This window comes from Theropithecus gelada, chromosome 16, assembly GCF_003255815.1.
Source record: "Theropithecus gelada isolate Dixy chromosome 16, Tgel_1.0, whole genome shotgun sequence".
NCBI classification, from domain to species: Eukaryota; Metazoa; Chordata; class Mammalia; order Primates; family Cercopithecidae; genus Theropithecus; species Theropithecus gelada.
Window position 1 is genome coordinate 49046152 of NC_037684.1, and position 19091 is coordinate 49065242.

The following is a 19091-nucleotide window of genomic DNA, read 5'->3' on the forward strand; positions in this document are numbered from 1 at the left end:
CCCGCCCTCGGACTGTCCCGGCTCGCCCGCGCGCTGCAGCCCCATCTCCTAGCGGCAGCCCAGGCGCAGAGGGAGCGAGTCCGCTCCGAGGTAGGTCCAGGACGGACGCACGACAGCAGCCGAGGCTGACCGGGAGAGGGTGAGTGTCCGCGCCAGCTGGGCAGCCGCGCAGGGGAGCTAGTCGGGCAGGGCCGGTGGCTTTTATCTCCCCTTCCCCTCCCTGAAGGCTGGCAGGCCCGGGTCCCTTCGTCCACGCTGCCCAGGACAGGGGTCCAGCCTCCCTGGAGTGTGCCGGGGGCAACTGGGAGCTGAGGGGCAGGGCAGCTAGAGAAGGGTGGTGCCCATCAGACCTCCAGGCCAGAGGAGCGCCTTGGGTGCGCCTGCGGGAGAAGTGGGCAGAGGTCAGTGGCTGGCAGGCCTCTGGGGCTGAGTCCCTCTGGGGTTTGCAAAGAAGGTGGAGGAGAAGCTACCCTGAGCGATGGGCCCAGCCCATCATGGCGCATCTAATGATAAACCCACATTCCTGACTTTTATGTGAAGTTTCGTTGTTTCTAACATTGACTGCTACTTTTAAAGCCACCCTGAGAGGCAGATGCCCTCCCGGCTCCAGGCAGGGCCTGCTCTGTGCGGTGCCACAGTCCATCTGGGGCTGGGGAGTCCCTGATTTTCCTTTTCTCTTGGCCAGGCACAGGCCTGCCTTCCTCCCAAAGTCAGCCCTAGGCGCCTTCCTTCAGGAAGCTCTACTGGCCTCACCCACCAGCCCTGGGGCTGTGCCCAACACTGCCACCTCCTGCAGCATCGGCCCTCTTTCCCACGGCTCGGCCTTTGGGGTGGCCCTCTGGCTGGGATTGGGGCTCTGGGGCTCCTGGTGACTCCCAGGGGCAGGGACAGGGCTCCTCCTCCACCCCATGGCCTTGCCACACCCTGAGGACAAGGACCAGGCACAGGTGGCATGGTTGTTGCTGTCTCCAACAGAGCTGGCAGTGAAGGCTTGGAGTCTCCATCCTGGGGACCGAGGGAAGGACAGCAGGAGGGACAGCAGGGGAGGTATGTCTGTCTACTCGACCCTGATTTCTCGGGGATGACACAGCAGCCAAGGGCCTAGGGTCCCCAGACTTCTGGCCAGCTGCCTCTAGGGGGCGAGGGACTGGCCTGGGTCCCTGAGGGAAGGAGATGTGACAGTGGGAGGGGATGGTGGGCAGGAGCAGATGTGCCCAGAGGGGTCCTCAGGGGTTGGGATGGGGGGCCAGGGGAGCTCTGAGCCCGTGGGTGGGTGGACATGGCCTGTATGTGTGTGTGTCCCTGTGTGTGGGAAGCTGCCTGTGCTGCAGTGTGATGGCATTCAGGGTGGCAGTCACACACTCCAGGGAACTGCTGGCACATACAGTTGGGGCAGCCTGGTGGGGTCCGGGCCGCCTGGAGAGTGGGTGTCCTGAGCGCTGGGCCCAGCCCATCATGACGCATCTAACGATAAACACGAATTCCTGACTTTTATGAGAAATCTCGTTGTTTCTAACATTGGCTCCTACTTTTAAAACTTTCTAAACAAGTTAAGTCAAGTCAAACACTCTTGGGTGCCTCGCCAACCCTCTAACTGCCATTTTGTAGCCTCTGCATGGAGGCTGCCATGGAGGTTGAAGGCAGGGCCTGCAGAGCAGGGCCCTATCCTGGCTCTCCCAGTGCTGGCCATGGGAGGGGGAAGCTCCACAGCCTTCTGTGCCTGGTCTCTCATCTGGGAAACGGGCAGAATGTAAGCATCTCCCCACCAGGCTCCTGTGCTGAGCAGTCACCTCCGTGAAGTCCTGGGCACATGTGGCGGTCAGGGTGTGGGAATCAGCACTGCCTGCGGGGGTGTGGCCGGGGCAGTGGGAGGAAGAGCCGGGCTCAGCTCTCCGGGCCTGTACCTGCCTGTGTAATGATGCCTGGAGGCCTGAGCCTGCAGCCTGTATTGTGTAGCATGTGGGTGTGGCGCCTACACCCCGAGGCCGCAAGGAAGTCATTTCCCTCTAGAAACCCTGCTGTCCCCACCCTTTCCCTGCTGGCTCAGGGCTGCCTCCCGGCCCCTGTGCCACAACTGCCCTACCTGTGTTGTCACTGCTGAGGCCTCCTCCAGGCTGCACACCTTAGAGGCAGGCTACACCCTCCTGCCCTTGGCCTGAGAAGGTCTTCTCCAGCAACTCGGGGACTGCAGCCCCCAGACCCTGGGGCGGCCAGTGCCCCAGAAGCTGGGCTGAGAAAGGATTCAATGGGGAGGGCCAGTGGGCAGGGCAGAGGCTTGGGCCCCTGGGAGACCTGGCCCTAGAGAAAGAGGCGAGGTGCTCACCTTTGCCCCGGCCCTGCAGGCCTGGGTGGCTCTGCTGCCAGCCTCTTTTCTTGCCCAGGCTTCAGGCTGAGCATCTCTTGGAGGGCCTCAGGGATGCCCAGGCCTGCCCTGAAGTCTGCTGAGGACTTGGGATGGTTTAATACTGAACCCACAGCCACCGGGGATGCCTCGGGGCGAGCCACAGTGTGTGTGTGTGTGTGTGTGTGTGTGTGTGTGTGTGTGTGTATGTGTCTCACTCTGGGCTAACTTGTGAAAGGGTGAACAGCTCAGGGGCCCCGAAAACTTAACTCTGGGGCAGGCAGAAGTACAGGGTAGGGCAGAGGATTCAGACCCCACCCTGATGGGCCGGGCAGTCACCGCAGAACCCAGCCCGGTGCAGTAAGCCACTGCGTGTAGCTGTGGCCCAGCCCCAGGCCCCAGATATTGGGAGGGGCCCCTCTCCTCCCAGCTGTGCCACCCTCACCAAAGGGTAAGTGGGCCAGGACAGAAGGAGCAGGAGGCAGAACCGTGGCCGCCTCTCAGGGTGAGCCCTCACTGGGGCCTATCATGGCCAAGCCTGGCCCAGGCCCACTGGGAGCTAAAAGGCAAAGAAGAATAAACTGGGATCTGCCCTCAGGGAGCCCAGCGCTGACAGGCCCAGCGCTGGCACAAACTTGCAAACCAAAGTCCTTGAGGGCTGGAGGGGGCCTCCCTGGGCAGGGCATCCGGCCACTGCAGGGATGGCACGGAACAAGGCAGTGGAAAAGGCAGGAGTCAGAGGCCCAGGGCCCTACCTCTCGCAGCTGGGCGCCCTTGGTCCCATCACCGGCGCTCAGAGCCTCAGTTCCCACAGCTGTGCAGTGAGAGGGAGCTGAAGGCACCGACCATGGCTGTTGAGGCCTCATGTGTCAATTGTTGCTGTTCTGCAGGAGGAAGAGGATGGCAGGGCCACGCCCCAGCCCATGGGCCAGGCTGCTACTGGCAGCCTTGATCAGCGTCAGCCTCTCTGGGACCTTGGGTGAGTCCACGTTGCCCTGCAGCCCCTTCCTGGCATACCTTGGGCAGGCATTGCCCTTGCACGGGTTCTCACAGGGTCTCACCTAAACACTCTTGGCCATTCAGCAACTGACCACTGCCCACCTTCAGAGCTGGAAAACGAGGCTCCAAGCTCTTCAGCCTAGAGAATCTTGAGCACTGGCCACAGGGCCTGAGAATAGGAGGGAAGGAGGCTGCGTCTAGAGGAGACAGCAGATGCCCACCCAGGACTGAGGCACCCAGAGGATGCACTGAGGCCTCAGAGGTGGAGTCGAGAGGGTTATAGGAATTTGGAGAAGAGAGGGACTGCTGACGTGTCACCTGCTCTCTGAGTGTCACTAGTGGACAAATCACTGGAGCCAGCTCCTACCACTTGAATTTTGTCTGTCACAGGGGGTCCTGCTGGTGGCTTGAAATAGACCACGACAGAAATGTTTACACCACAGAAATTGGCAAACGCTATAGGTCAAGCACCAGAGACCACAGCCGTTGTTATTTATTTGTTTATTATTTATTTAACTCAATGTATATGTAGAAACATGCTCTCACTCTGTCATCCCAGTGGAGTGCAGTAATGCCATCATGGCTCACTGTAGCCTCAACTTCCCAGGCTCAAGCAATCCTCCTACCTCAGCCTCCCGAGTAGCTAGGACCACAGGCGTGCACCACCATGCTTGGCTAATTAGAAACAATTTTTTTTTTGTAGAGACAGTCTCACTGTGTTACCCAGGCTGGTCTCAAACTCCTGAGCTTCAGTAATCTTCCTACCTCGGCCTCCCAAAGTGCTGGGATTACAGGTGTGAGCCGCCTCACCGGCCACCAGAGCTATTGTTAAACACTGAGCAGCACACCATTGCCTGAAACCTAGGAGACCTCTTACTGTGTACACCGGGTGCACACAGTAGGTCCTCACTGTGATTTTTAACTGAGCAGAGTCAATGGGGCAATCTAGAGTTTTACTTCATTCGTTACTGAGGACCCACTGTGTGCCGGGTGTGCTGGGTGCTAGGGCTACCACGATAAACAAGACACCGTTCCCTTCACCCTAGAGGAGGCTCAGAGGACAGACAGGCCGTGTGGCAGTGGTCTCGCTGTAAAGCACAAGCTGTGATGGAGGAGGGACTTGGAAAGGGCCCAGTGCTAGATGCAGCTCATGAAAGGTAATGGGGAAGGCTGAGGAACATCTGCTGGACCTGAGGAGGCAGCAGGCCAGGGGCTGGCCAGGGTGTGCCAACACTGAATGTGCCAGTGCCACTGTCTCAGTCCCCACCTTCTGTCCTTCTGGCTTGAGTGGGAAGTCCCAGGTTTGAAACCACAGCTTGTTTTTAGCTGTGCTACCTGGGGTAGACCACACACCCTAGCCTCTGTAAAATAGGGAAGGGCTGGGTGCAGTGGCTCACACCTATAATTCCCAGCACTTTGGGAGGCCAAGGTGGGAGGATTGACTGAACCCAGGAATTTGAGGCCATCCTGAGCAACACAGGGAGCCCCTGTCTCTACAAAAAATAAAAAATTAGCTGGGCTACTTGGGAGACTGAAGTGGGAGGACTGCCTGAGCCCAGGATGTCGAGACTGCAGTGAGCTATGGTCATGCTACTGCACTCCAGCCTGGGCGACACAGCAAGACCGTATCTCAAAACTGAATAAAATTGAAATGCAGACTGGGCACAGTGGCTCACACCTGTAATCCCAGCACTTTGGGAGGCTGAGGCAGGCAGATCATTTGAGGTCAGGAGTTCGAGACCAGCCTGGCCAACATGGTGAAACCCCATCTCTACTAAAAATACAAAAATTAGCCAGGCATGGTGGTGCCCACCTATTATCCCAGCTACTTGGGAGGCTGAGGCAGGAGAATCACTTGAACCTGGGAGGCGGGGGTTGCAGTGAGCTGAGATCACACCACTGCACTCCAGCCTGGGCAACATAGCAAGACTCTGTCTGAAAAAAAAGTAAAATAAAATAAAAATACAACAACAACAAACCAAAATAAATACGTAAGGCCAGGCACGGTGGCTCCCGCCTGTAATCCCAGCACTTTGGGAGGCTGAGGCGGGCAGCTCACAAGGTCAGGAGATCGAGACCATCCTGGCTAACACGGTGAAACCCCATCTCTACTAAAAATACAAAAAATTAGCTGGGTGTGGTGGTGGGCACCTGTAGTCCCAGCTACTCCAGAGGCTGAGGTGGGAGAATGGCATGAACCCGGGAGGTGGAGCTTGCAATGAGCTGAGATTGCGCCACTGCACTCCAGCCTGGGCGACACAGCGAGACTCCGTCTCAAAAAAATAATAATAAATAAATACATAAATACACAAATACATAAATAACATAGCGAGGGAATCCCCACCTCTCCAGGTGAGGGTGCAGGTGGGAAAGTGCTTGCCTTTGCTGAGCGCCTCCCCATTCATGTGCCCACCTCTGCCCCCCAGCAAACCGCTGCAAGAAGGCCCCAGTGAAGAGCTGCACGGAGTGTGTCCGTGTGGATAAGGACTGCGCCTACTGCACGGACGAGGTGAGGACCTGGCCTGGGTCGGTGTGGAACGGGCAAGGGTCGGGAATAGCTGGTGGAAATGAATCTGGGGTTGGGGCAGCCAGGGAATGGGTGCTGCCCCCACTGACCCTCTGTCCTTCTGGCCAGATGTTCAGGGACCGGCGCTGCAACACCCAGGCAGAGCTGCTGGCCGCAGGCTGTCAGCGCGAGAGCATCGTGGTCATGGAGAGCAGCTTCCAGATTACAGAGGTGCCTGGTGGGGGGACTGGGGTGGGGGCTCCCCATGCTCAGCCTGGCTATTTATGGGGGTGTATAGTGCCCCTTGGCTGGGCTGGGCCCCCATCGGGCCTCTGGAGTGACCCTCCAGCCAGCTGTCCCCTTCCACTGGCTGCAGGAGACCCAGATTGACACCACCCTGCGGCGCAGCCAGATGTCCCCCCAGGGCCTGCGGGTCCGGCTGCGGCCTGGTGAGGAGCGGCACTTTGAGCTGGAGGTGTTTGAGCCCCGGGAGAGCCCCGTGGACCTGTACATCCTCATGGACTTCTCCAACTCCATGTCTGATGATCTGGACAACCTCAAGAAGATGGGGCAGAACCTGGGTACAGCAGGGCCAGAGTGGAGGACAGCAGGACAGGAGGGGGACAGGGTGGGCGTCTGCTTGGGAGGCCAGGACTCAGGACAACTGTACCCACCCAGAAGGAAACACAGGACATTTGAGCCCCCAGAAACCTTCCCTTCCATTCTCAGGGGAATAATCTCAGCCAGACCCTATTCACCACTGGGGACTTCTGAGAAGGCCCAGGGCAAGCAGGCAGTGGAGCCATCTGGCCCTGACAAGGAGGGTACCCCTGCCAAGAGGCTGTGGGGAAGCTTCTGCTCCTCAGAGCTGGGTTGCATTCCCAGCCACCCTGCCCTTGCCGTGTGTGTAACTCCAGACCCCCAGGCCCATTTCCCTCATCCGTAAATAAGAACAGACGATGTTGTGAGCATGAACCTTTGTCCAGCATGCAAAGTGTTAACTTCCCTCTTCCTCCCTTCTGAGCCAGCCTTTGGTGGGGGGCCCATGTTTATGCCGGGCATCAGGGCTCAGCTATCCCCTCTCTGTCTTGTTGACATCCAGCTCAGGTCCTGAGCCAGCTCACCAGTGACTACACTATTGGATTTGGCAAGTTTGTGGACAAAGTCAGCGTCCCGCAGACAGACATGAGGCCTGAGAAGTAAGTGATTGGGTCTGCCCCATGGGTGGGCAAGGGTCCAGGCCATGTGATCCCCACTCCTCTCTCATCCACAACTTAAAATTCTTCTACGGCCTGGCATGGTGGCTCACACCTGTAATCCCAGCACTTTGGGAGGCCAGGGTGGGCAGATCAGCTGAGGTCAGAAGTTCAAGACCAGCCTGGGGAGATCGAGACCATCCTAGCTAACACGGTGAAACCCCGTCTCTACTAAAAATACCAAAAAATTAGCCGGGCATGGTGGCGGGCGCCTGTAGTCCCAGCTACTCAGGAGGCTGAGGCAGGAGAATGGCGTGAACCCGGGAGGCGGAGCTTGCAGTGAGCCAGGATCGCACCACTGCATTCCAGCCTGGGTGACAGAGCGAGACTCCGTCTCCACAAAAAAAAAATTAACTGGCCGGGCGCGGTGGCTCAAGCCTGTAATCCCAGCACTTTGGGAGGCCGAGACGGGCGGATCACGAGGTCAGGAGATCGAGACCATCCTGGCTAACCCGGTGAAACCCCATCTCTACTAAAAAATACAAAAAACTAGCCGGGCGAGGTGGCGGGCGCCTGTAGTCCCAGCTACTCGGGAGGCTGAGGCAGGAGAATGGCGTGAACCTGGGAGGCGGAGCTTGCAGTGAGCTGAGATCTGGCCACTGCACTCCAGCCTGGGTGACAGAGCAAGACTCCGTCTCAAAAAAAAAAAAAAAAAAAAATTAACTGGGCGTGGTGGGGCACGCCTATAATCCCAGCTACTCAGGAGGCTGAGACAGGAGAATCGCTTGAACCCAGGAGGCAGAGGTTGTAGTGAGCTGAGATCGTGCATACTGCACTCCAGCCTGGGCAATAAAGCAAGACTTGGTCTCAAAAAATAGAATAAAATAAAAAATAAATTTTCCTTCTAGTTGAAACGAGCTGGGGGCACTGGGGTCTGCAGTGTCTTCCTCCTGTGACACTCTCTGTCCCTCCCACCTCTGCCCAGGCTGAAGGAGCCCTGGCCCAACAGTGACCCCCCCTTCTCCTTCAAGAACGTCATCAGCCTGACAGAAGATGTGGATGAGTTCCGGAATAAACTGCAGGGAGAGAGGATCTCAGGCAACCTGGACGCTCCTGAGGGCGGCTTCGATGCCATCCTGCAGACGGCCGTGTGCACGGTGGGCACTGGGAAGGGCGTTGCCAGCCCAGGTCAGGGGCGAGCACTTCTGGGCAAGGGCCTGAGCTGCCCTCTGGCCTGCTCTGGCGCCAGGCTCACTGGCCCTGCGGAAAGCCTGGGAGCCTGCAACCCCTTCGCCCTAAGACAAGCTCAGACTCTGAGTAGGTCTCAGTTACAATCTGAGTTCAGATGTGCTGGGAGCCACAGTCCCCTGGCCTGAGCAGTCACAGCCTGGTTTCGTATCAACTGGGCTTTAGGGTTCTGGAATCTTTAGTACCCTGAACCCACCAGCTGCCCAGTCTCCGCCTGTTCTGGGCATCCAAAGAAGCCATTACCTTTGATATGTACATCCATTTGTTCATTTTTAAAATAACATACTCGGCCGGGCGCGGTGGCTCAAGCCTGTAATCCCAGCACTTTGGGAGGCCGAGATGGGCGGATCACGAGGTCAGGAGATCGAGACCATCCTGGCGAACACAGTGAAACCCCGTCTCTACTAAGAAATACAAAAAATAGCCGGGCGAGATGGCGGGCGCCTGTAGTCCCAGCTACTCGGGAGGCTGAGGCAGGAGAATGGCATGAACCCGGGAGGCGGAGCTTGCAGTGAGCTGAGATCCGGCCACTGCACTCCAGCCTGGGCTACAGAGCGAGACTCCGTCTCAAAAAAAAAAAAAAAAAAAAAAAAATACTCATATTACTTACATCAGAAAACAAAAAGCAAGGATCACACCTGTAATCCCAGTACTTTGGGAGGCTGAGGTGGGTGGATTGCTTAAGTCCAGGATTTGAGAGCAGCCTGGGCAACATGGCAAGACCCTGTCTCTGTAGAAAACACAAAAATTAGGCCGGGCGCGGTGGCTCACGCCTGTAATCCCAGCACTTTGGGAGGCCGAGGCGGGCGGATCACAAGGTCAGGAGATCGAGACCACGGTGAAACCCCGTCTCTACTAAAAATACAAAAAATTAGCCGGGCGCGGTTGTGGGCGCCTGTAGTCCCAGCTACTCGGGAGGCTGAGGCAGGAGAATGGCGTGAACCCGGGAGGCGGAGCTTGCAGTGAGCCGAGATCGCGCCACTGCACTCCAGCCTGGGTAACAGAGCGAGACTCTGTCTCAAAAAAAAAAAAAAAAAAAAAAGAAAACACAAAAATTAGCTGGATGTGATGCACACCTGTGGCCCCAGCTCCTTGGGGGGCCACATCCTCGGCTCCTGTTTCTCAGTGTTGTCACTCAGTCATGTGCCGACACATGCATCTTTCATGAGGGCACTTGCTGTGAATCCAGTGGCTGAAGCCCAGCCCCATGTTGGGACCTGCGTTCCCCGTCCTACGCAACGCCGTGACGCGTGTCAGCTGGCAGCCTGCTGAGTGGGCACACCCTGCCTTGCCTTTCCCAGAGGGACATTGGCTGGCGCCCGGACAGCACCCACCTGCTGGTCTTCTCCACCGAGTCGGCCTTCCACTATGAGGCTGATGGTGCCAATGTGCTGGCTGGCATCATGAACCGCAATGATGAACGGTGCCACCTGGACGCCACGGGCACCTACACCCAGTACAGGACACAGGACTACCCGTCGGTGCCCACCCTGGTGCGCCTGCTCGCCAAGCACAACATCATCCCCATCTTTGCTGTCACCAACTACTCCTACAGCTACTACGAGGTGCGGGGCCCGGGCTCCACGGGCGGGAGGTGGTCAAGGCAGGGGGTCCATGGAGCTTCTCAGACACCTCTCCCTTCCTCCCTTCCTCCCTCCCTCCCTCCCTCCCTTCCTCCTTCCCTCCCCTCCTCCCTCCCTCCCCTCCTCCCTCCCCTCCTCCCTCTCTCCCTTTTTTCCTTTCTCCTTTCCCAAAGCTTTTAGACCCCACCAAAAGTGGGCCCTGGTGGGAAGGGGAAGTCATGTGTCCATCCTCCACCCCAACTCCCAGGCAGGTGGGGGCTAACAGGGCAGGCTCTGCAACACCACAGCAGGTTCTAGGCCTCAGTTTCCCCATCCTCAAAGTACGAAGAATCCTAGAGCTATTCAGATTCATGGAGATGCTTAGCCTGGCTTTCTCTCCCACAGAAGCTTCACACCTATTTCCCTGTCTCCTCGCTGGGGGTGCTGCAGGAAGACTCGTCCAACATCGTGGAGCTGCTGGAGGAGGCCTTCAATGTGAGGGCAGCTCGGGCTCCAGAGTCTGAGCCCTTCTGGGGCAGGGCAGGAGGTGGACAGGGTGGGCAAGAGGTGTCTTGGGTCATGGTTGCAAAAAGGGTCTGGGACAGGCCAGTGAGGAAGGGTCTCTGGTTATCCCTGAAGCCCTGAGGGGCCACCTGGGCCTGGCCCTGGCTCCTGCAGGCTCTGTAGCACCCCACATGATGCCAGTTGCACTTGGGGGTTGGGGTGGAGCACAGCCAGGCCCCCCACAGAGCACTGACCAACCTCCTTCCTCCTTTAGCGAATCCGCTCCAACCTGGACATCCGGGCCCTAGACAGCCCCCGAGGCTTTCGGACAGAGGTCACCTCCAAGATGTTCCCGAAGATGAAGACTGGGTCCTTTCAGATCCAGCGGGGGGAAGTGGTACGCCTCTGTGGGGGTAGCGGGGTGGGGGACAGGCATAGCGCCCCGCACGGAGTGGAATCGTCTAAAACAGCAGTCAAGAGCGTGGTCCCTGGAGTCGGGCAGGCCTGGGTGCAGATCCCTGGGTCTGGCCGCTTGGATGAGCCTGGCATGCTCCTCTGCTTGTTGGCTTCCTCGGCATGCGAGCGTCGAGCCCCGAGGCTTGCTGGGGCAGTAAATGGGTTAGTGTCACGAAGCCCAGAGGCCCTGGCCACTGTCATTGTCGCTGTGATTGTGACTGGCTGGGAAGGAGGGAGTTTTCAGCCCTGAGGGAGGTGAGCAGGAGCTCGTATCAGGGATCCAGACATCTAGGAACTTGGTGATCGAGGGCCTTCAGGCATCAGTGACCCTCTGGTCCTTGGGGCTGGGCCTGCCTTGGCTGACCACGGGGCCCCTGCAGGGCATATACCAGGTGCAGCTGCGGGCCATCGAGCACGTGGATGGGACGCACGTGTGCCAGCTGCCGAAGGAGGACCAGAAGGGCAACATCCATCTGAAACCTTCCTTCTCCGATGGCCTCAAGATGGACGCGGACATCATCTGTGATGTGTGCCCCTGCGAGCTGGTATGACGCAGCCCCGCTGGGCGGGAGGGGAGAGCTGAGCCAAGCACCCCGGGGGCCCGAGGAATGAAGCAGGACTCCTGTGCCCCATCTCCCTTGTGGGATGTCCTGAGGCACACAGGGCAGCAGAAGTGTCCAGTGGTCCCGGTCCTGCTCCCCCAACACACCCCATCGTGGTCTTTCTCATTCCAGCAAAAAGAGGTGCGGTCAGCTCGCTGCAACTTCAATGGAGACTTCATGTGTGGACAGTGTGTGTGCAGTGAGGGCTGGTGAGTGGGGAAGAGAGGTGGGCATCAAGGACACCAGTGGCCCCTGATGGGAAGGCTGGGCTCCTGCAGGGACCTCACCCTGGGTGCACCTTGTACACCTGGCCGGGGGTGGGGCGGCAATCAAAGAAATGGCTAAGGGTGGGGCACACCCAGTTGTTGGTCAAACCCAGCTCAAAGCACTTTCAAATAGAGAGATATATGGGCTGTCTCTAGAAAGAGATGCAAGGATTGAGACGGGGATGGCTGCTGGGGCTGGAGTCTGGATATTGGGGAACAGGCACAGGAGGGAGACTTCCTTTTCGCTCCGTGCCTTTGGTATTCTGAGTCCTGTGTCATATTGCCTGATCAGAAGAGAGCTCATAAACACATGGCAGTAAGGACTTTAGCTTCACGACACTGGACGAGCTTGTCACCACTTGAGGCAGAGCAGTGAGGAAAGGACACTGGAAGGGATGGCATGACAGGGCACTGGGGTTTAGGTCTCAGCTCAGCCACTTCTGTCTGCATGACTAGGAGCTGCCTCAGCTTCCTCATCTGTAAAATGGGACAGCAGGCCAGGCAAGGTGGCTCACGCCTGTAATCCCAGCACTTTGGGAGGCCGAGGTGGGTGGATCACCTGAGGTCAGGAGTTCAAGACCAGCCTGGCCAACATGGTGAAACCCCATTTCTACTAAAAATACAAAAAATTAGCTGGGTTTGGTGGTGCATGCCTGTAATCCCAGCTACTTGGGAGGCTGAGGCAGAATTGCTTGAGCCCGGGAGGCAGAGGTTGCAGTGAGCTGAGATCATGCCACTGCACTCCAGCCTGGGTGAGAAGAGCAAAACTCTGTCTCGAAATAAAAAATAAATAAATAAAATAAAATGGGACAGTAAAAGCCCCAGCTTTCCTTCTGGGCTGTTTCGGGGAAGTGACCAGTTCCTCCTTCAGGAGTGGCCAGACCTGCAACTGCTCCACCGGCTCTCTGAGTGACATTCAGCCCTGCCTGCGGGAGGGTGAGGACAAGCCATGCTCGGGCCGTGGGGAGTGCCAGTGCGGGCACTGTGTGTGCTACGGCGAGGGCCGCTACGAGGGTCAGTTCTGCGAGTATGACAACTTCCAGTGTCCCCGCACTTCCGGGTTCCTCTGCAATGGTGAGCACAACAGCTGCGGCCAATGCTGACGGCGGGGTAGGTGGTGGACAGCGAGCATGACCTTCCCGTCATGACCCGGGTTGGGAGAGCCAGGCTTGGAATCAGAATCCCCAAGTTCAGGCCCAGCCCACTCTGGATGCCCTGAGGGCTGCCCCCGAGTCCCGCCCCAACCTGGGCCTCACTTCCCTCATCTGCAACGTCCATGCCCAAGGCCACTGCTGGCAGGAATTTCCCCTGGTTTTAAGAGTCCAACTCCCCTGAGGTTCTCTCTGGCAGTTCAGTTCTATGCCCACCCCCCTTCTCCACACCCCTAGCTCATTAGAGTGGGTGCCCCCAGCTCAGTCCTCCAATGGCTGGCAGATATATGGCATTATGATCTTTCCTCTCTCCAAAGATGCTAAATTTGTGTGTGTGTGTGTGTGTGTGTGTGTTTGTGTGTGTGTGTTTGTTGTTGTTGTTGTTGTTTTGGGACAGAGCTTTGCTCTTGTCATCCAGACTGGAGTGCAATAGTACAATCTTGGCTCACTGCAGCCTCCGCCTCCCCAGTTCAGGCAATTCTCCTGCCTCAGCCTCCCTAGTAGCTGGGACTATAGGCATGCACCACCATGCCCAGCTAATTTTGTATTTTTAGTAGAGACAGGGTTTCACCATGTTGGCCAGGCTGGTCTTGAACTCCTGGCCTCAGGTGATCTGCCCACATCAGCCTCCCAAAGTGCTGGGATTACAGGCATGAGCCACTGCACCCAGTCCAAAGATGCTAAATTTCTAGCTGGAGGGCCTGGAGCTTTCTCTGTATTTCCATGGGTCCAGGCCATAGGCACACAGTCTGGCCAGGAACATCAGATCTAGGCAGGGTCACAGAACTCAGATACGGCGGCATGTGGAAGGATTGGTAGTTGAATGGAGGAGGATGAATGAAAATCTACTCATCAAATACTTATGAAGCCCTCACTGTATACTTTCCAAGCCCCTGCTTTTCTACTCTTTCTTCTGTTCTTGCTTTTGTTCACCTTTTATTCTCTTCAACTGTCTGTTCCTGAGTGTGCTCAGAGAAACAGAAGAGAAAACTGGGCACCACTGGAAAAAGGCAGACAAGTGGCACAGAGGGAAGTATGAGAGAAGAAGGGAGGAAGGTGCCTCTGGGGAAGGAGGCAGGGCCAGAGTACAAAGGGCTTCAGTTCTAGTTCAGAGCAGGATTTCATCCTTTGGACAAAAGGGAGTCACTGGAGGTTTTAATTTCATTTTCTAACTATTTGTATATTAATCTTGTATCCAGCCACCTTGCTAAACACACTTATGGAACCTAATAATTTATCTGTAGATTCTTCTGCATACTTTGTGACATGTTCCTGATACTTGCAAATAATGACAATTTTATTTATTTATTTATTTTTGAGATGGAGTCTTGCTCTGTCACCCAGGCTGGAGTGCAGTGGCATGATCTCAGCTCACTGCAACCTCTGCCTCCCAGGTTCAAGCAATTCTTCTGCCTCTGCCTCCCAAGTAGCTGGGATTATAGGGGCCTGCCACCACACCCAGCTAATTTTTGTATTTTTAGTNAGTAGCTGGGATTATAGGGGCCTGCCACCACACCCAGCTAATTTTTGTATTTTTAGTGGAAACAGGGTTTCACCATGTTGGCCAGGCTGGTCTTTTTTTTTTTTTTTTTTTTTTTTTTTTTGAGACGGAGTCTCGCTCTATCACCCAGGCTGGAGTGCAGTGGCCAGATCTCAGCTCACTACAAGCTCCGCCTTCCGGGTTTATGCCATTCTCCTGCCTCAGCCTCCCGAGTAGCTGGGACTACAGGCGCCCGCCACCTCACCCAGCTAGTTTTTAAATATTTTTTAGTAGAGACGGGGTTTCACCGTGTTAGCCAGGATGGTCTCGATCTCCTGACCTCATGATCCGCCCAAAGTGCTGGGATTACAGGCTTGAGCCACCATGCCCAGCTGACAGTTTTATTTCTTTTTCTCTTTTTTTTTTTTTTTTTTTGAGACAGAATCTTGCTCTGTCACCAGGCTGGAGTACAGTCTTGGCTCACTGGAACCTCCGCCTCCCGGGTTCAAGCGATTCTCCTGCCTCAGCCTCCTGAGTAGCCAGGACTACAGACATGCACCACCACGCCCAGCTAATTTTTGTATTTTTAGTACATGTTGGCCAGGATGGTCTCAGTCTCTTGACCTCGTGATCCGCCTGCCTTGGCTTCCCAGTGCTGAGATTACAGGCGTGAGCCACCTTGCCTGGTCTTCTTTCTTTTTTTTTTTTTTTTTTTTTTTTTGAGATGGAGTCTCACTCTGTCGCCCAGGCTGGAGTGCAGTGGCACAATCTCCGCTCACTGCAAGCTCCGCCTCCCAGGTTCACGCACGCCATTCTCCTACCTCAGCCTACCAAGTAGCTGGGACTATAGGCACCCGCCACCATGCCTGGCTAATTTTTTTGTATTTTTTAGTGGAGGCGGGGTTTCACCCTGTTAGCCAGGGTGGTCTCGATCTCCTGGCCTCATGATCTGCCCGCCTCGGCCTCCCAAAGTGCTGGGATTACAGGTGTGAGCCGCCGTGCCCGGCCTTGCCTGGCCTTATTTCTCATCTTCTAAAGCTTATACATCTTATTTCTTTTTCTGACCTTATTGCATTGGCCAGGACCCATTAGAGGTTCTCAGTCAGGGGAGCAGGAGCCATATGATTGGATTTGTTTTGAGATGATTACTCTGGCTGCAGAGTGGAAGGTAGGCAGGATGGAGGCAGAATCTCCAGGGAAGGAGATTCCAGGAAAGTGAGGAAGAGATGACTTCTACCCCAGGGTAGTGGCATCCTAGCTCCCACAGTTCTGCTCCCACAGGTCCTCCCTGCCAGGTGGGCAGCCTGGACTACAGGCGCAGATGTAGCTCTCCTCTCCCTTCCCTGTCCCTCTCTGCAGACCGAGGACGCTGCTCCATGGGCCAGTGTGTGTGTGAGCCTGGTTGGACAGGCCCAAGCTGTGACTGTCCCCTCAGCAATGCCACCTGCATCGACAGCAATGGGGTAGGCCTGGGCATAAGACAGTGTCTGTCAGGACAACCCACCCTCTCCAGAGAGAACCCTATGGAGAGAGGAGAGGGAACAGGCAGGGATGGGGCACAGCTGGCTCACTGGTGCCCCCTCCTACCCCAGGGCATCTGTAATGGACGTGGCCACTGTGAGTGTGGCCGCTGCCACTGCCACCAGCAGTCGCTTTACACGGACACCATCTGCGAGATCAACTACTCGGCGGTGAGGCCAGGACCTACGGGGTGTGGGCGTGGGAACCCAAGGCACAGGCGAGGGTGGGCAGGAGGGGCTAAGCCTGATGCCACAGGAGCTGGCCAAGGGCAAGAGGTTTGGGGAGCAGCGGGGATCTGGCAGAAGCCCACCCAACACAGTGCCTATCTGCCCTGCCTTTCCCCGCCAAGATCCACCCGGGCCTCTGCGAGGACCTACGCTCCTGCGTGCAGTGCCAGGCATGGGGCACCGGGGAGAAGAAGGGGCGCACGTGTGAGGAATGCAACTTCAAGGTCAAGATGGTGGACGAGCTTAAGAGAGGTAGGGGCAGGGGCTGAGGGTTGGAGGTGCTGAGAGCCTAGGCAGGGGGCATCCAACGGGGCAAGGATGTCATCACCTGGACAGGGGTTTGCAGTCTGGGCTAAGGCCACACAGTCCAGACAGGAACTCCAGAGCTGGGAGGGACCACAGAACCCAGATAGAGGACACCGAGTCCCAGAAAAGGGTAAAAGCCTGAGCAGGAGGCACAGAACCCAGGCGATGGGACACAGTCTGGCCCAGGAAGGTACCAAGAGTCTTGGTGGGGGGCACCTGACTTGGGCAGGGGCATGCACACAGCAGGGGTACATGGTCACGCTTTGGAGACACGCAGCCTCCCCTCCTCGAGGTCAGATATGTTTTCTGGACACTGAGCTTCTGGGTGATGTCCAGGTCAGGGAAGTGGGGGAGGTCGGTTTCTAGACTCTGATGCTCCTGATCAGGGGAGCCCCTGCCTCACCCGTCCCTGTGCCAGGTGAGAGCACGGCTTTGCAAGGACTTCCACTCTTCCCCAGGAGGCCCTGCTGTGGGTGAGGCAGGTCCCAGCGTAGGGGCCCCCTCACCAGACCCTGGGGTCCTCTGGGGCGGAGGGGTGTGACTGGGGTGCCCTGCTGACCGGCTGTGGGTACAGCCGAGGAGGTGGTGGTGCGCTGCTCCTTCCGGGACGAGGACGATGACTGCACCTACAGCTACACCATGGAAGGCGACGGCGCCCCTGGGCCCAACAGCACCGTCCTGGTGCACAAGAAGAAGGGTGAGCTGGTGGGGCCGGCTGCAGGGAGGGGCATGTTGTCAGAGCTTGGCGGGGAGGACGGGCACCACCTCCCGCTACCTCTTCTCTCCAGACTGCCCTCCCAGCTCCTTCTGGTGGCTCATCCCCCTGCTCCTCCTCCTCCTGCCGCTCCTGGCCCTGCTGCTGCTGCTCTGCTGGAAGTACTGCGCCTGCTGCAAGGTAAGGGCCCGGGGTCCCTCCCAGGGCCTCGTCTCCCCAGGGTCCCCACCCCAACAGGGCCCTCACCCTCCACCAGGGTCCCCAGCCCCCACCTGGGTCTGCATCTCCCCAGGATCCCCACCCCAAGAGGGCCCCCACCCTCCACCAGGGTCCCCAACCCCCTCCTGGGTCTCCACCTCCCCAGAGTCCCCACCCCAACAGGGGCCCCATGCTCCACCACGGTCCCCACTTCCCCAGGGTCCCCAACCCCATCCTGGTTCCCCACCTCACCAGGATCCGCAACCCCATCCTGGGTCCCCACCTCACCAGGGTCCCCTCCCTGACAGGGTCCCCACCCTCCATCAGGGTCCTTCTCAGGGTCCCCAACCCCCCTCAGGGTCCCCGGCCTCCCTATGGTTCCCCCAACAGCCCGCCACCATCCCCACTCCTGCAGCTTTCTAGCCAGAGCCTTCAGCCCGTGGAGCCCAGCTGTCTGGATTCTGGTCCCAGCTGTGTGACCTTGGGCAAATTACTTAACCTCTCCATGCCTCAGTTCCCTGGTCTGTAAAATGAAGGTCATAGAATTGACCTCAGAAAATAGAGCTGAAGCTTAAATTAGTGAAGTTCAGAAGGGACTGACCTGTAGCATGTACCATCGCCCCCGCCCTGCTTGGAAAGACCCACACCAACCCCATCCAGCTTCCCAAGTGACAGTCATGATGGTGACGCCTATGGGCTCCTAGCCCGAGTCATCCTGGAGCCCCAGCCCCCAGCTCAGCCCTTGCCAGCGTCCGCTCTCTGCTTAGCTCAGCGTTCTTCTTTGTGCTGTGGCCACAGCATGTCCATGTGACTCCATTTCTCCGCCCCCATCACCCCATGAGGCCAGTGGGGTAAGGTCACTATGCCCTATGACAGATGGAGAAATTGGGGCTGAGAGGCAGGTGATAAATGCACAGTCCTCAGAAGGGGCTGAGGCAAGCTGAGCCCACATCTTCCCCAGCTCTAGCGCCTGCCCAGGACCCCCACTCCATCAGTCATCAGTGGGCAGATCCCTGAGAGCACCTGTTCTGGGGTCAGCCACATGCGAAGGGCCTGGGAGCCACAACAGGGAAGGGAGGGCCCTGCCCGCCAGGAGCTGGTGGTCCTTGGGGAGAACAGATAAGAGAGAGGAAAGTGTGGAGGATGGCATGGCTGAGCGGGGACTGTAGGCAGCAGACCACACTCCGTAGTAACCACCAGTATTGTGGGATATTAGTGTGCATTACATAGGAAAGGAGTTATATGATCAAATAGGTTTGAGCCAGGCACAGTTGCGCATGCCTGTAGTCCCAGCTACTTGGAAAGCTGAGGTAGGAGGATCACTTGAGTCTGGGAGTTTGAGGCTATGATTACGCCACTGCACTCCAGCCTGGGTGACACAGTGAGACTCTGTCTCAAAAAGAAAAAAAAAAAAAAAAGATTTAAGAAACAAGTTTCTTAAACCTGTAGCATGGGGTTTGAGAAACAAGTTTCTTAAACTTATTTAAGTTACAGTGGCTCACACCTGTAATCCCAGCACTTTGGGAGGCCAAGGTGGGTGGATCACTTGAGGTCAGGAGTTCAAGACCAGCCTGGCCAACATGGTGAAACCCCATCTCTACCAAAAATACAAAAATTAGCCGGGCATGGTGGTGTGTGCCTGTAATCCCAGCTACTTGGGAGGCTGAAGCAGGAGAATCACTTGAACCCAGGAGGCGGAGGTTGCAGTGAGCCAAGACCGTGTCACTGCACTCCAGCCTGGCAACAGAGTGAGACTCCGTCTCAAAAAAAAAAAAAAAAAAAAAAAAAAAAAAAATTAGCTGGGCTGGGGGGG

General features: G+C 57.0%; 1 protein-coding gene across 1 annotated transcript in view; it reads left to right on the top strand.

The window, feature by feature from the left end:
* The window catches only part of ITGB4 (integrin subunit beta 4), a 37814-nt gene continuing 18723 nt past the window's right edge, over positions 1-19091 (top strand). The window contains exons 1-18 of the mRNA XM_025362948.1: positions 1-139; positions 3232-3320; positions 5767-5849; positions 5976-6077; positions 6223-6427; positions 6949-7045; positions 8028-8199; positions 9592-9855; positions 10258-10347; positions 10631-10753; positions 11193-11357; positions 11547-11623; positions 12552-12754; positions 15671-15774; positions 15904-16002; positions 16182-16311; positions 16940-17062; positions 17154-17260. Coding sequence (XP_025218733.1) covers positions 3242-3320; positions 5767-5849; positions 5976-6077; positions 6223-6427; positions 6949-7045; positions 8028-8199; positions 9592-9855; positions 10258-10347; positions 10631-10753; positions 11193-11357; positions 11547-11623; positions 12552-12754; positions 15671-15774; positions 15904-16002; positions 16182-16311; positions 16940-17062; positions 17154-17260 — 2223 coding nt within the window. The 5' untranslated portion in view covers positions 1-139; positions 3232-3241. The remainder of the gene's footprint in view (positions 140-3231; positions 3321-5766; positions 5850-5975; positions 6078-6222; positions 6428-6948; positions 7046-8027; positions 8200-9591; positions 9856-10257; positions 10348-10630; positions 10754-11192; positions 11358-11546; positions 11624-12551; positions 12755-15670; positions 15775-15903; positions 16003-16181; positions 16312-16939; positions 17063-17153; positions 17261-19091) is intronic.